At 46.2% G+C, this 14,117-nt stretch overlaps 2 protein-coding genes across 2 annotated transcripts in view; one reads left to right on the top strand and one right to left on the bottom strand.

Moving 5' to 3' along the window:
• PHETA1 (PH domain containing endocytic trafficking adaptor 1) overlaps positions 1 to 14,117 on the top strand; it is a 256,756-nt gene that overhangs the window by 97,946 nt on the left and 144,693 nt on the right. The gene's annotated exons all lie outside the window — the stretch shown is intronic.
• CUX2 (cut like homeobox 2) overlaps positions 1 to 14,117 on the bottom strand; it is a 221,020-nt gene that overhangs the window by 83,899 nt on the left and 123,004 nt on the right. The window contains exon 2 of the mRNA XM_053928512.1: positions 1,496 to 1,606. Coding sequence (XP_053784487.1) covers positions 1,496 to 1,606 — 111 coding nt within the window. The remainder of the gene's footprint in view (positions 1 to 1,495; positions 1,607 to 14,117) is intronic.

Below are 14,117 nucleotides of genomic sequence, written 5' to 3'. Positions count from 1 at the left end.
TAATTACATAATTGCATAATTATGCAGTATTAAAATTATGTAAGCCAAACTCAGGCTTAAAACCTGGCCTGGATTTCCCTCCCTGCCTGGGCCCAGGGAAGGAGGATGAGATGGAAGGCTACCTTTCATCTCTGCTGCTTCCCAGAGACTGGAGAGGCAGAGGCAAAGCCTCTGGTACTCGTTCTGGGCAGAAAAATCAATGGAAAGACCAAGCTATTCTCTGTTCTAAAAGGGAAGGGAAAGTTACTCAGTATTACCATTCTTAGCTCCTGGAGTCAAACCAAGGATCGTATTTGGACTTTCTGAAGCCACGGCATGGAAAACAGATCTGAGATTCCCGCCCCTTCTCTAAGCACACCTTTGCTAAGCTCTCGAACCTTAGATTCCTGCCAGACTTGCTCCATGGCCAAGTTCTAGCTAGATCCTACTTCCCTCTCTTGCCTTCAAGAATCAAAGATACTCATGACTTGCGTGAGGAGGATTTCACAGCTAAGAGATTGCCCACACGGCCCGACTCCTGGGTGGGCCCACGTCATCTTCATCTTTCCATGGACCCTCCTCCATCAGCGAGATGGCGCTGGACCCCTAGAAGATTCCAGCAGGCAGAGTGGAACCACCACTCCCAGGTCTGATAGCTCCAGAATGCTGGACCCTGCTCTCACCTCCTCTAAGAGCCAGGCCACCTGAGCAGGTGAGGACAGGCAGCTCAGTTAACCCGCTGGTCGGAGCACAGCTGGTTCTGGGGGTGGCTGGGGCCTCCATTTCCCATAATGGCTCTGAGATACCTCCCAGCCGCCAACATCACATGGAGTCAGAAGGCTTTATTTTTCCTATCTGTGTTTACTTTATCATTAAAAAAAAATTGAGAAGCAACAGGGGGCCTGAGAGAGGAGGGAAAGGAATTCACACATATGCCCCTGTAAAGAACAGAAACAAGTCCTTTCTAGTCCCTTCTCCGGAGGGGCCCTTACATTGTTTAGGGCTGGTCATTATCTGGACCACCTTCCTGGCAGCTGGGAAAGACAAAGCTGGTGGCTGGGGTTGTAAGGGACTGGGTGGAAGGGGAGAACGAGGCATGTATGTGGGGGTGGGAGGTGGTTTCAGCGACAGAGGGAAGGACAAGCGGGTGGCTGTAGCTGTCACCTCTCAGACGCCAATGGAAAAGCAAAATAAAATCAAGAACTCCAGACAAATAGCTTTTGCCATCAAGGCCAAGCATTTGACTTATATGAATGTGGGGAGAAAATGGATGTTTTACAGAGCCCTCAAAAACAATGACTTCAGTGGAGAAGCGTCCTGCCCTTACTTTAGACAGTGCTGCTGAGCACCGAGGGACCAAGAAACCTCGAAAGGTTGGGGGCCATAATTTTTCTCTGGGGCTAATTAGCTTCTTTTCTTGTTAGTCACTTATGTCTACAGCTTTCAAAATATAGTATGAACAGAGAAAAATCTGCATTCCTACTGAGTTAATTCTGTAACAGCAAATATACTGTACCTCAGGTACATTTTTCTTAAATTCCCGGCGGAGTTCAATTAAATGTTTATGAGAATGTTCACTCTCCTCCTGCCGTGCAGACAGCTCAGAAGCGACGGAATTAAGCTCCTTCTGGAACAATAAAAGAGAGAGAGAGAGAGAGAGAGAAAAGAAAAAGATTTTTTTCCTCCTTTTCCTTTTTAATCATCATACAAAACAGTATTCCGAACAAGTTTTCTTAACTTACAAAGCTGAGAAAAGACAGGATATTGACTCCTGGTACAAATGAATAATTTACGAAACTGGGGATGCAACCAAAAAAAAAAATATCCAGGACAGCTCTTTTTGCCAGTCTGAAGTCGGGCCAGATCAATAATCTCCCATAAAGTTGGGTGGAGTTGTTTTTTTCCATCTCTCCCCCACCCTCCTGCCCCACCTCTTAAATTTCCAAAGGAGTGATGGCATAAGCTTGTCAGTAACTGTAGAAAAACATCTCCAAACCGTGTCAAAATAGTAAAGTGCGACATATTGTATGGGCATATCATAGCGGAAGAAAGTGCTGTCGACAGCTTTCATATATCAGAGGTGGGAACTGTTCCAGCTATGACTTACTTACACTTAAGGGTTCATAAATACGCCTTTTAAGATATAGATGGCTTTTTAATTTCAGTAGATTTTGGAAAAATGAAGGTGCCAATAAGAAGCAAGCTGACCTTTTGTATATCCTGCAGTAAATCATTTAAGGTTCACTTCAAGTGTAAGAAATATTTCACTGAAGATGCCCGGATTCAGAAGAAATGAATTAGGAGGTACCTTGCTAATGTGCAATTAAGGCGTCAGGCCAGGTTTTTACGGGACATACCACGGAGGGGAAAAAGAGAGTGAAAGGTGGAGTGGGGGTGCTCCAGCTCACACCCAGCACGGCCAATGTCTGCTGGTTGTATATGTGTACTTGATCACTCCTTTTGTAGCTTTCTGCACTTTCACGGTGGCAGTTTCACACGGGCAGTACAATTCACCACGAGTTGTCATGGAGTTCATTTGCATAATTCAAGAAACACTCTGTTTATGTGGTCTGCTGCCTCCTCGCACCATCCCAAGATGGGCTTTTTTTCTGGACCATAACTCGAGCAGCATTTCTGTATTTATCACCCGATTATATCTGCAGCAATCAAACCCTATAATTTCCTAAATCCGGTGATGCAATAAATTTCTGCAATCAGATTTATTAAAAACACACATACAGATGCAAGGGTGTATTTCTAGGGTGAACTCTTTAATCTAACATATGTATGATGAGGCCCCGCACCGTGTTGAAAGACCCCATTTGTCATTGCTAATATGCATTCATCTTGCACACACAATGAAACACTTTTACCATTAGATAATGAAATAAAAGTACTATTAACCGCTGCAAATCCTTTTCTCTCTAAGAGACAAAACGCATGGTAATTGTCTTATATCACGTCTGAGAGTCAGTAAATCTGCTCAACAGCAGTTCACCATAGCACCATAAAACCCACACCCGTCGGAAGCTGGAAAGCCTGCCCCAAACTCAGGATGTGTGTCTGCCTATGGAGCCTGTGGGAGAAATCAGGGAGAGAATTTCTATTTTTGGAGAAATGTCTGACCTCTTTGGAGATTCATGAGACCAGAAGGGAGAAGGTCCAGGCATAAAGGTAGTGATTAAAATAGACATGGGATTAGGGCATGTGGTGCTCTCCGAGGTGCTGAAACCAATTCTGTGCTACAGTAGTGGGTACACCAACCTCAACGAAGGTGCAGGGGCTTAGGGTTCAAATGTCCCATGGAATTTTGATCCAGGTGAGGAACAAGGTGTTGTGGGAGAGAGAAACAGAAACAGTTTCTAACAATCTGCCAAGGTGACATAAGAGGGAAAAATGGAGATTTTTGCTTTATCATCATTTAAAAATAATCATTTTCCAATAAAGAAACTACATCAACCACAACCACAAATTGAATAATTGGAAAGGGATCTGTATTTTAAGCAATAGGACAAATAACAGGGAGACAAACAACGACCAGGTGGTGCGACCAGGTGGACAGAACCTCACCTAGCAGGAGAGAAGAACCTGGAGTGTCACGGTCAATTTGGTTGTGGCAGAGTGCTCACAGTTGTCCTTAGTTTTTCTTGTCCATCTTGAAGACAAAGATATGATTTTTTACATTGCTGGAGGACAATCAGAACTGGGTCTTGAGTTGACATCACTTGGTTTTGGATGGTCACGTGTCTGACATCATGTCCTTATCTCTGGGCCACTGTCCCTCCCTGCACCACAGCAACAATTTACCTGCTAGGGGCTGGACTTGGACTCCTCATTCAAAACATCCAAACCAGGCTCTGAGAAAATCTCAGAGCAGGGTAAGTCCACCTGCCTGACACAACTACCCTGGCTCCCCTCCACCCAGACCTCCTAGACTGCTGGTGGGTGTGAATCTGTCTGCCTGTCCACATTTCTGACGAGAAGAGGTGAGATTAGGCTGGGGAATATTAGCAGGTCCCCAGCTCTGGCCCCACGTAAGCCCAGATCTTGGCATCTTTCCTGTTTGGCCCTAGAGGAGCAGACGATATGACTTATATCCATGTTCTTTCAACTTTGTCTAAATACACTCATCCTTCAACCCTAATTTCTTGCTGCATTTCTATGGTAAACTCACTAACAACAACAATAATAATGATCACAACTATCATTTATTGGGTGCTTACATGCATCAGGCATCATGGTAAGCTCCTTGCAAACATTTTCTCAGGTAACAAACACATTAATGTGTCTGTTAGGTGATTCAATCAGGGAACTAAGAAGTAAATTAGTCTATTTTAATAATTCAGGTGTGAATTATCTCCTTGGTGGATTACAAAGGCAAAATTGTAATGCCCTGATCTTCATAGGGCTTCCACTCCACTTCCCCACTAACTGGGGGATGTTCAGGGAGCTCATTTTAAATGCTATAAATGTGAAAAGCATCAAATACAGTACCAAGCATTCAACAAATGTTGGCTGATATTAATCTTATATTTAGATAAACTGAGAGCTCAGTAAACACCACACTAGATCAGTGATTCTAACAGTTTTGCATTTCATAGGTCAGTAAAAATCTCACCAAAAAAGAAAAAAAAAACCCGTAAGAACGACAGGCTAATGCCAAGTCTTATTGTATCAAGCAAAGACATTAAAAACCACTCTGTCCTACCCTAAAAGATAGGATATTTGAACATCAACAAAGGCAAGTGGGCTAGTGACAGAATTGACAAATTTTTTAAAATAAACACATTTAAAATAAAAAGCTCACAGCACTGTATTTTGAAGCAACAGAAAAAACCCTTCTCGTCCACATAAACCAGAAGAGGTCTGAAGTAAAGTTTTAGAAACTGAGTGTCTGAACCACCACTCGCACACACACAGCTAGCCTTTCCTTTGATGATCAAGCAAAATTCCAGATCCTCGCCCAGCCCAGCCCCCAGTCCCCAGCCCCAGGGAGCCATGATTAACACAGCCCCAGACTTTGGGCCAGGCCCAGGCGGGGTGGAGACTCATCTGATTAACCGGCCATCAGCAGCAGACAGACAGCCCGGAGCCCGGCGCAGACCATTCAAATAATGATCATCATAAACAGCCCATTTGCAACTAAAAAGAAATAATTTTAATGAGCTTGAAGCAGATGATAGATGCAGCTGAGGCTAGGGCCAATGTGCAGAGAGAAAGAAAGCTGGGATTTAGCTGCACCCAGGACCAAGAGCAGCAGGAAAAAGCTGGGGTGGCGAGGAAGGGCTCTTCTGATGGGATGGACAGCCCTGTCGCTAGCCCACTGTAAGTGTCCACTGCCTGGGGAAGGTCCCTAGTTCCAGGTGCTGGGCAACCTGCGGGCTTAGACCTCCAAGGCACTCAGAGTCTCAGAACGTCTGAGCCAGAATCACTGTCTGAACTTCAACCACACACACCCCCTGCATGCATTTTGCCATATTGATATTCCACATGAATTACTTTCTTCCTTTTTTTTAAAGATTTTATTTATTTTTAGAGAGAGGGGAAAAGAAGGAGAACGAGAGGGAGGAGAAACATCAATGTGTGGTTGCCTCTCACACTCCCTACTAGGGAACCAGGCCTGCAACCCAGGCATATGCCCTGACTGGAATTGAACCCATGACCATTTGATTCACAGGCCTGCGCTCAATCCACTGAGCCACACCAGCCAGGCGCCACATGTATTTCTGTTTACTTAATATTTATATTTTCAAAACAACTCCTATTTCTTTCTTTTTGATTGAGATGTGCAGAGCTTTAAGTTCAATTTTAAGATAGAACTTTCATATCCTTCTAACCACTGCCCAGATCGAGGTATAGAATGTTCACACTCCTAGCACCTCAGCAGGGTCCTCCTGCCCCTTCTAGTGAGCACCGCTTAAACCTAGCGGTATTCTTACCCTAGCATCAAAGGTAAGTTTTGTCTTTTCTTGACCTGTATGTAAAGAACATCTCTTTTTTAAATCTAAGTAAGTGCATTTGAAAAGGAAAATTTTAATGACTAGAGAATCCTATGCCACAGATTGTAGCTGTTAAAATAAAAGTACAGTGACAACAAAGCACTGGTGCCTGTCGTTGTTATAAAAGAAGGTTGTTTGGCACGTGCTGGAGAGGCATTAAAGACAGTGTGCTGCCAAACAGAGGCTTTCCTACCGTTAGAATGAGAAGGAATGGAAAGGGCACTGAGGCAGTATAACCCACTGTTCCTCCTGGCGTGAGTCAATCCCTTCTGAAGCCAGACCTACTTACTGCTAATGACCATCTCATGTCCTGTCAGTGGGAGCATGTCCCACACATTGGCAAACATTAATTGAATCTGATTCTTCCGTTTTAGAGATGAGGAAACAGGAGCAGACAACTTAGGCTACCTGCCCAAGCCACAGAGCTGATGTAAGAGGCTGGATTTCTTCAGAGAGGAGGATAGGTCTTGGGTGGAGGAAAAAAAACTGTTGTTTATCTATGGGGAGGCAAGTTAAACAATCTTATTTCAATTGTCTACCCAACCAGGAGAGATTGGGATTCACATTACAAGAATACGTAGTTTTGAAAGAAATTTAACACCTGATCCCAAAGTGTCAACTATGTACAAAGTTTTGAGCTAGATGCTGTGTTCTCTCTTTTTAAAAATGTTTTATTTATTTATTTTTAGAGAGAGGAGAAGAGAAGGAGAGAAATATCAATATGTGGTTGCCTCTCGCATGCCCCTTTCTGGGGACCAGGTCCACAACCCAGGCATGGGCCCTGACTGGGAATCGAACCCTTTAGTTCATAGGCCCCCGCTCAACCCACTGAGCTACACCAGCCAGGGCTAGATGCTATGTTCTTATAGGGGAGATACACATAAAACACAATCTGAGTTGTGCATATGCATGTCGGCTCCCCCAATATATGTCCACACTCTTCTCAGCTCTGAAGACACCCCCACACTCAGACATATCACCTTAATTCACACCAACTTTGAGAAGAGACCTTCTAAAAGAATGCAGTAATTGTTAGGGATCAGGGTTACGGAAGCGAGAACCTCAGGTGTTTCTAGGGCTTGAAGGGATTCATGAAGGGAAACAACTCTTCCTTAGTTTGTCTCTCCCCTGCTCAAAACCCACTTAGGGCTCTCCACTGCCCTAGAACAACTTCCACACTTCTGATTTAGGCATCACTGGGTCCCTGCTAGCCCCTCCCATTCTCTCCTCTCCTTGGTTCCTTCCCAACCAGACTGAATTTCTTGTGGAAATCCAAATGCACCAAGGTCTCCCAACTCCATGGCTCCACAGACTTCCTCCCTCATCTAGATGATCTCATTCTGTCTTTGGAGTTGATCTTAGTCATCGTTTTGTCTTGACTCAAATGTCCCCTCTTCCAGGAAGGCTTCTTGGACCCTCCCCTCCAATCCTGGGCATCTCCTTTGTGCCTCTGTTAACCGTTTCTGATATTTGCCCTCTGATTTTATTTTTTAAATCCCTAGAACCTTTTTCCTTCAGGTGAATTCTTACACAGAAGTTCCTTATAAAAATCAAGAGATCACAGCTAACATTTCTGAGTGCCTATTATTATATATATGACAAGGCTGTGCAGAAAAAGTCCAGCTATTGTTAATATAATGAGAGTGGTTTGTGCAACATCGATGTAACCTGGCAGCCAAGGAGAGTGGACTGGAATGAGCATGTGTGAACAATGACGATTTCACTGTACTAGTGAGTGGGGGGGGTAGACGCCACTGAGTGAGCATGTGTACTGTGTGGCCATCACATTCAAAATGACTGGGCAAGTAGAACAACGCATCTGCAACAAATTTTGTGTTAAGCTTGACCATTCCTCCGAGGAAATTATTCAGATAATTCAGAAGGCCACAGCTATGGGCAACTGGTAATTGGCGGCTTCATCACAACAATGTGCCCACTCACACATCATGTCTCGTGCAGTTTTCTGGTGAAACACCGAATCACCCAGTTGATTCAGCTCCCCTACAGCCCAGATTTGGTGCCCTGTGACTTCTCGCTTTTCCCCAAACTAAAATCACCTTTGACAGGGAAGAGATTTCAGACCACAGATGAGATTCAAACAAGTACGATGGAGCAGCTGATGGCGATCGGGAGAACTGTGTGAGATCCCAAGGTGCCTATTTTGAAGGGGACTGAGGCATCATTGTCCTATGTACAATGTGTCTTGTATCTTGTAACTTCTTCAATACATGTCTCTATTTTTCATATTACATGGCTGGATACCTTGTGGACAAACCTCGCATACTAGTATTTACAGACTATACTAAACATTTTATGTATATTATTATATCCTGTAAGGATTTGCGAGCGAAGTGGCAGTTGAGATTCCAGGCCAGGTATAGAAAACCAGGATGAATAGACTTCTAATATAGTCTCCAACTTCCCCAAACACAGACACAGAACTCTGCTTTCTGTTTACTATACGGAGATGCAACCAGAGACGGACCCTCATTCACCCAACCATCCATCCACCTACCCATCCACCCATCCATCCATCATCTCTGGTGTGCTAGATCTTAGATAAGGGAGATGGCAATGATGAATCAGATACTGCTGTATGTTCCAAGAGTTCAGAAACCAAAGGAAACAAGTTAGGGCATAAATAATTCAGGTAAAAGGGGACAAAGGCCATCATGTTGAGATATCATTCCAGTGCAGGCTTGGAGGAGTGTGAAACCCTAATGTATCTCCTATATTTGAGATGGGTGTGGAAACTACTGCGACAAGCAAGAGAGGTAGAGTTTTACTGACCTCTTCTAATTAAATCACTGTGTGGTTCCCAACTTGGGCAGGGGCTGCCAGTACCCACTAAGGAGTGACCCAGGCTGGAGGTCCTTTATCTGACCTCCATCCAATCACCTAACCAACCATCCATTTATGTACTCATCCAATCATCCATCTATCTAATCACTCAGTCATCAATCAGCCATCCATCCATCCATCCATCCATCCACCCACCCACCCGCCCATCTATCCACTCATCCATCCACCTAATTACTGAGCCCAAATTCTGTGCCAGGACAGGGCTAGGTATTGGTATATAGAAATCAACCAACTCAGTCCTCGTCCTTGGGGAGTTCACAGTGCAGTGGTGCAGACAAAGAGGTCAACCCTAGTGCTGTGTGCCTAAGTAAGATATGAAAAGTATAAATAAAGTATGAAAGGAAAAGAGAGCACAGTGATTTCTTGTGATTGGGGGAACATCTAACCTGGGTCCAGAAGGATGAGTGTGTCGGATGAATAAGTCAGACATTCCAGGCAGAGGGAATGGGGTAATCGCCAATAGCGCCCTAACTGGTCTTCCTATTCCTATCTTTCGTTTTCTTTTTTTTTTTAATATGTACCACTATCAAACACTCTATGCATTTTGCTTACTTATTTTATATACTATAATGAACACTCCATGACAGGAAGGCAGAGAATCTGGTCCCTCCCTTTGTGTTATATACTCAGTGCCTAGAACAGCTCCTGATACACAGTGGGCACTCTAGAGATGTGTTGGTCAAATGAATGAATAAGTGAATGCTATGTATCAGAAGCCCTGAAAGAGCCTGGTCTGTCTGGGAACAATGACATGGTTCAGAGACCACAGACCTGTGTCCAGATTCCAGCTTTGACATTTCACTAGCAGCATGACCTTGGACAAATGACTCAACCTCAATTTCTGCATCTTAACGTGGGGATACAATTTTAAGCCCATAGTGTTATTAAGACGATTAAGTGTTGTTGAGATCCAGACTGTAAGTAGGTGAAGTGCTTGGAACAGTGTCTAGCACCTTCAGTGTTCCTGCTCCCAAATGGAATGTCAGTCCCTCAGGGTGGGCGCTGGGCCTCTCTTGCTCACAGCTACGGCTGTTCTAACTGAATGCCAGGTGCACTGTAGACACTCAATGCACATTTGTGAATGAATGACTGTTAGATACAAGCATGAGAAATCCTTGTGGCAGAAGCTAGGGGGGGCCTCCTTTGGGGCATCAAATGTCCCATTCTGCATCTTGGGTCCATGGAGCCATTCGGGGCTCTGCCATCAGAACCCCAGGGAAACACTGGGGAGAAGGGTTTTCAGGGGACACTGTGGGGCACTGCACAAGTGATGCCTTCAGATGGGCCTCAGAGGCTGGCTCTGGGAGGGGGCAGGGGGGATGACCTGGGATAGAGGGCACATGCTGGCCTGCCACGAGCAAGGGGCCAAGACAAGATGGATGGTTCCGCAGCCCGCTGAGATGGATAACTGAGCCGCACTGAGAGACAGCCTGGGTTGCCAGAGCCATCCATCACTCCCTGCACCGTATGTAGATTTCAGATGCCAAGATGTATTGGGCCAATTATCTGAGGCCGGGGCAAGGGGCAGTGTCTACGAGAAAGTGTTTCCAGCCAGGCTGGCTTTACTACATTCCATCAGCTGGGCCAGGGTGATAGTTCACACTCGGGTCAAAGAGCCCAACCTTGAGGCCTGGGTGTGCGGGTGAGACTGCCAACAACTTCTTAGCGAATTTTATATAATAACTGTCCCATAGAGCTTATTATATATACTCTGTCCATGCTAACTGGCACACCAAAGTTCATTTAATTCTCCCAATAATACTTTGCTTGCAGTGGATTCTCCACCTAGAACATCTGTTGAGGGAGCAAATGAATGATCCTATGATGCAGGTACCATTCTACACACGGGACCAGCAGAGACAAAGCCCCTTGCCAAGGTCACACAGCTGGAACATTACATGGGGATGTGAACCTATGTCTTTTTGGGTTCTTTCCTCCAGATGTGGATGGGCCATCCTTTCCCGGATCGGTCTGTCCTCAACAAGGACTCAAGGGGCCTGAAAAGCAGGAGCATGATTGGGCCTGGTCAGTCTGTCTGTCCATCCATCCACCCACCTATCTACCCCCTCATTCATTCACTCTGTTATTATTTAAGTGCCCACAGTGTTGCCAGAACAAGCCAGACTCAGGTCCTGCCCACATAAAATGTTTGGTCACACAGAGCAAACAGACTATTAAGGCTGCGGTCCCTCAGGCTCTGCTAGAAGCTCCCCCAGCTCTGGCTTCCAGAAAATCCGGGTGGCAATTTGCTTTTAGTTGGAGGCAGGCCAAGAGCTGGCATTTGGCAGAAAGAGCAGGTTAGAAGACTGAGGCTCTTCCTTACTGGCTCCCTGAGCTTGGGCAGACCCTTGGCCTCTCTGCAACGAGGATTCACCACTGTTAAATGGAGTCATGGCAACCCTTCCCTCTCAGCTGTGCAGGCAGGATGAGAGACCCGTGGCTGGCAGGGGGCCCAGGCTGCAAGAGGTGTCTGGAAGGGCAGGGTGCAAGTCTGGGTCCAAGTCTGGTACTTGGGCTGGGGCCACTGCCAGTCCTGAGACTCCAAACTGTGGTGGGGATATTGCTCTCATCAGCACATCCTGTTAGCTCAATCCAACCATTTTTCATCCTCTCTAGTGCGGCCACCCTGGGCAAGACCACTGTCATCACTCGTCTGGGTGACCACAGGAGCCTCTTCTATGGGTTCCCCAGTGCCGCCCTACCTTTCTACCATCCCTTCCCCATGAAGCCAGAGGGATCTTGTTAAACCCAAGTCACATCCTGTCCCTCCTCTGCTCAAACCCCTCAATGATCCCCACCTGACTTGGCGTCAAGGCCAAAGGGCTCACCAGGACATCAAAGCTCCAAGTGACTTATCTCTGGCCTCACTTCTTTCTACTCTTCCCTCACTCACTCTCCTCCAGCCTCAAGGGATCCTTGCTGGCTCCTGAACACATCAAGCAAGCACATTCCTTCCACAGGGCCTTTGCACTGGCAACTCCCTCTTCCTGCCCCCCTCCCCCTCCCTGCATTCCATATGGATTTGCCCCTTTTCTTCTCTGGGTCTTGGCTCATGTCACCTTCTCACAGAGGCCCATCTTAACATCCTTTTAAAACAACAAGCACCCTTCCCTGCCACTCCCGTCACACTCTCTGCTTGTCTCTCTCCATGGCACCGTCATCATTATGTTCACATGGTCACATTTCTGTTTGTTTACTTCAAGTTCCACTGCCTGCCTCCTCCAATGCCAGCTCCTGAAGGACAGAGACTTTGTTTGGGTCACTGACATATCTATCTTCAATGCTGGACACACGGTGAGTGCTCAATACTTGCTGAATGCACGAGTAAAGGAACAAATAAAAGATGGACTGGCCAACTTGTGTCCCAAACCCCCACCCCCTGCAGCTGTTCCCACCTCAGTGCTCTGCCCCACCTCCAGAGCTCCACTCCCATCCTCAAGCATCAGGCAGGAAGGCAACCCTGGTCCTGCTGCAGGAGGCTGTCCTTGAGAGAGGATGCCAATAAAACACCTAATTATCTTGCCACAAACCAGGAGCCACATCCGATCACTTCCTCCTGCCCTTGACTGCTGTTTTATATTCTGGAGTTCTCAGAATGCAAAACCTCGTGGCAGCAAGAAAATAAAGTAGCCCCCACTCTGGTGGGTGTCAGGTGGGGGGCTGGGGATCCTTGTGCACCCTTTAGGGCTAACACATCTGGTCCAGTTGGGCAACTACTCCATGTGCCCTTGTCCTTCCTCTGTTAAAAGGGGGGAGGGGGAAGCACATCAAGTAATCATTCATTCATTCATTCATTCATCCATCAGACAAGCATTTATTTGAGCGCCTACTATGTGCTAGGTGCTGTTCCAGGTGCTGGGGATCTAGCAGTGGAGCAGTAGACAAGGTCACTGCCCGTGTTGTTGGGGTTACCTGGCATTTGTACAGTTCTGGGGACCAGGCAGAATGACAGCAGTAAAGATAGTGACAGACGTTGACACTCGTCTGCGTGTACTAAGTGACAGACACTGTGCTAAGGGATTATAGCCGTTCTCCTCTGAGCCTCACAACAGTCCTTTGAAAGTGATGTTTCCAACCCACTTTTCAAATGAGGAAACAGAAGCTCAGAGAGGATGGGTCAGCTCTCCCGGGTCACAGAGTGTCTTGACCGAAAGCCCCACAACTGCAACTTAGGGCACTGCCCTCTCCGTCCTGGGGCATGTGTGCTACTAGACACATATTCTGTCACACATGCAGACCCGCAGCCCCGCGCCCCGTGTCTGCCCCGGCTGTCTGTGACGAAGACAGGTGAGTTCTGATCAATCCTCAGAAAGATTCGCCCAGGACTGGGAACAGATTGAACAGTGATCTCGAACTTCTAGAACTGCACTGTCCGATATGGTAAACACTTGCCTTGTGTGGTTATTTAAATTTAATACATCTAAGTTGATTTAAATGAAATACAATTACACATCCAGTTCCTCAGTCTCACAGGCCATATTTCAAGGTGCTTAATAACCTCAGCTGCTAGTGGCTGCCACATCGGACAGTTCAGGTATGCATCATCTCCATCACTACAGAGTTCTACAGGGCAGCACTGCTTTACCACGTCTAAGACGTGAGGGTTTCCAGCATGCGTCCCATGCCCCCCACCTGCCATTCATCTCTTCAAGCCCCAGCAGCTCTCAGAATTCCCAGACCAAACCCTGACTGAAACCAGGGGCCAAAAACACACACTCAGGTCTGAGAAGACACGACCAAACGCTGGGGAGGATGCGGAGCACCCACATGCTGCTGGTGGGAAGGCAAAACGGCACCGCCGCTTTGGAAGACAGGCAGCCACTTAAAAAGTTAAACATAAATTTGCCTTATGACTTAGCAGTACTCTCCTCTACCCAAGAGAACTGAAAATATATGTTCCTACAAGGGCCCGTACACACATGTTCATTGCAGCACTATTCACAATAGGCAAAAAGTGGAAACACCCCAAATGCCCATCAACTGCTGAAGAAACAAAATGTGGCCTATCTATATCATGTAATATTATTTAGCAATAAAAGAAGAACAGAAATACTTAGACGTGTTACAACATGGATGAACCTCGGAAACATACTACCACGTGAAAGAAGCCGACACAAAAGAGCATATAGCGTATCACCCCAAATATACAAGATGACCAGAAAATCTACAGACGTACGGAGTACATTTGTGGTCTCCTGGGGCTACGACTGGAACCAGGAAGCAACTGCAAATGGGCACACAGGGCCTTTTTTGGGTGATGACAATGTCCTCCCACTG

Source organism: Desmodus rotundus, chromosome 7 (assembly GCF_022682495.2).
Source record: "Desmodus rotundus isolate HL8 chromosome 7, HLdesRot8A.1, whole genome shotgun sequence".
NCBI classification, from domain to species: Eukaryota; Metazoa; Chordata; class Mammalia; order Chiroptera; family Phyllostomidae; genus Desmodus; species Desmodus rotundus.
This window is presented reverse-complemented; position numbering and strand designations above follow the sequence as displayed.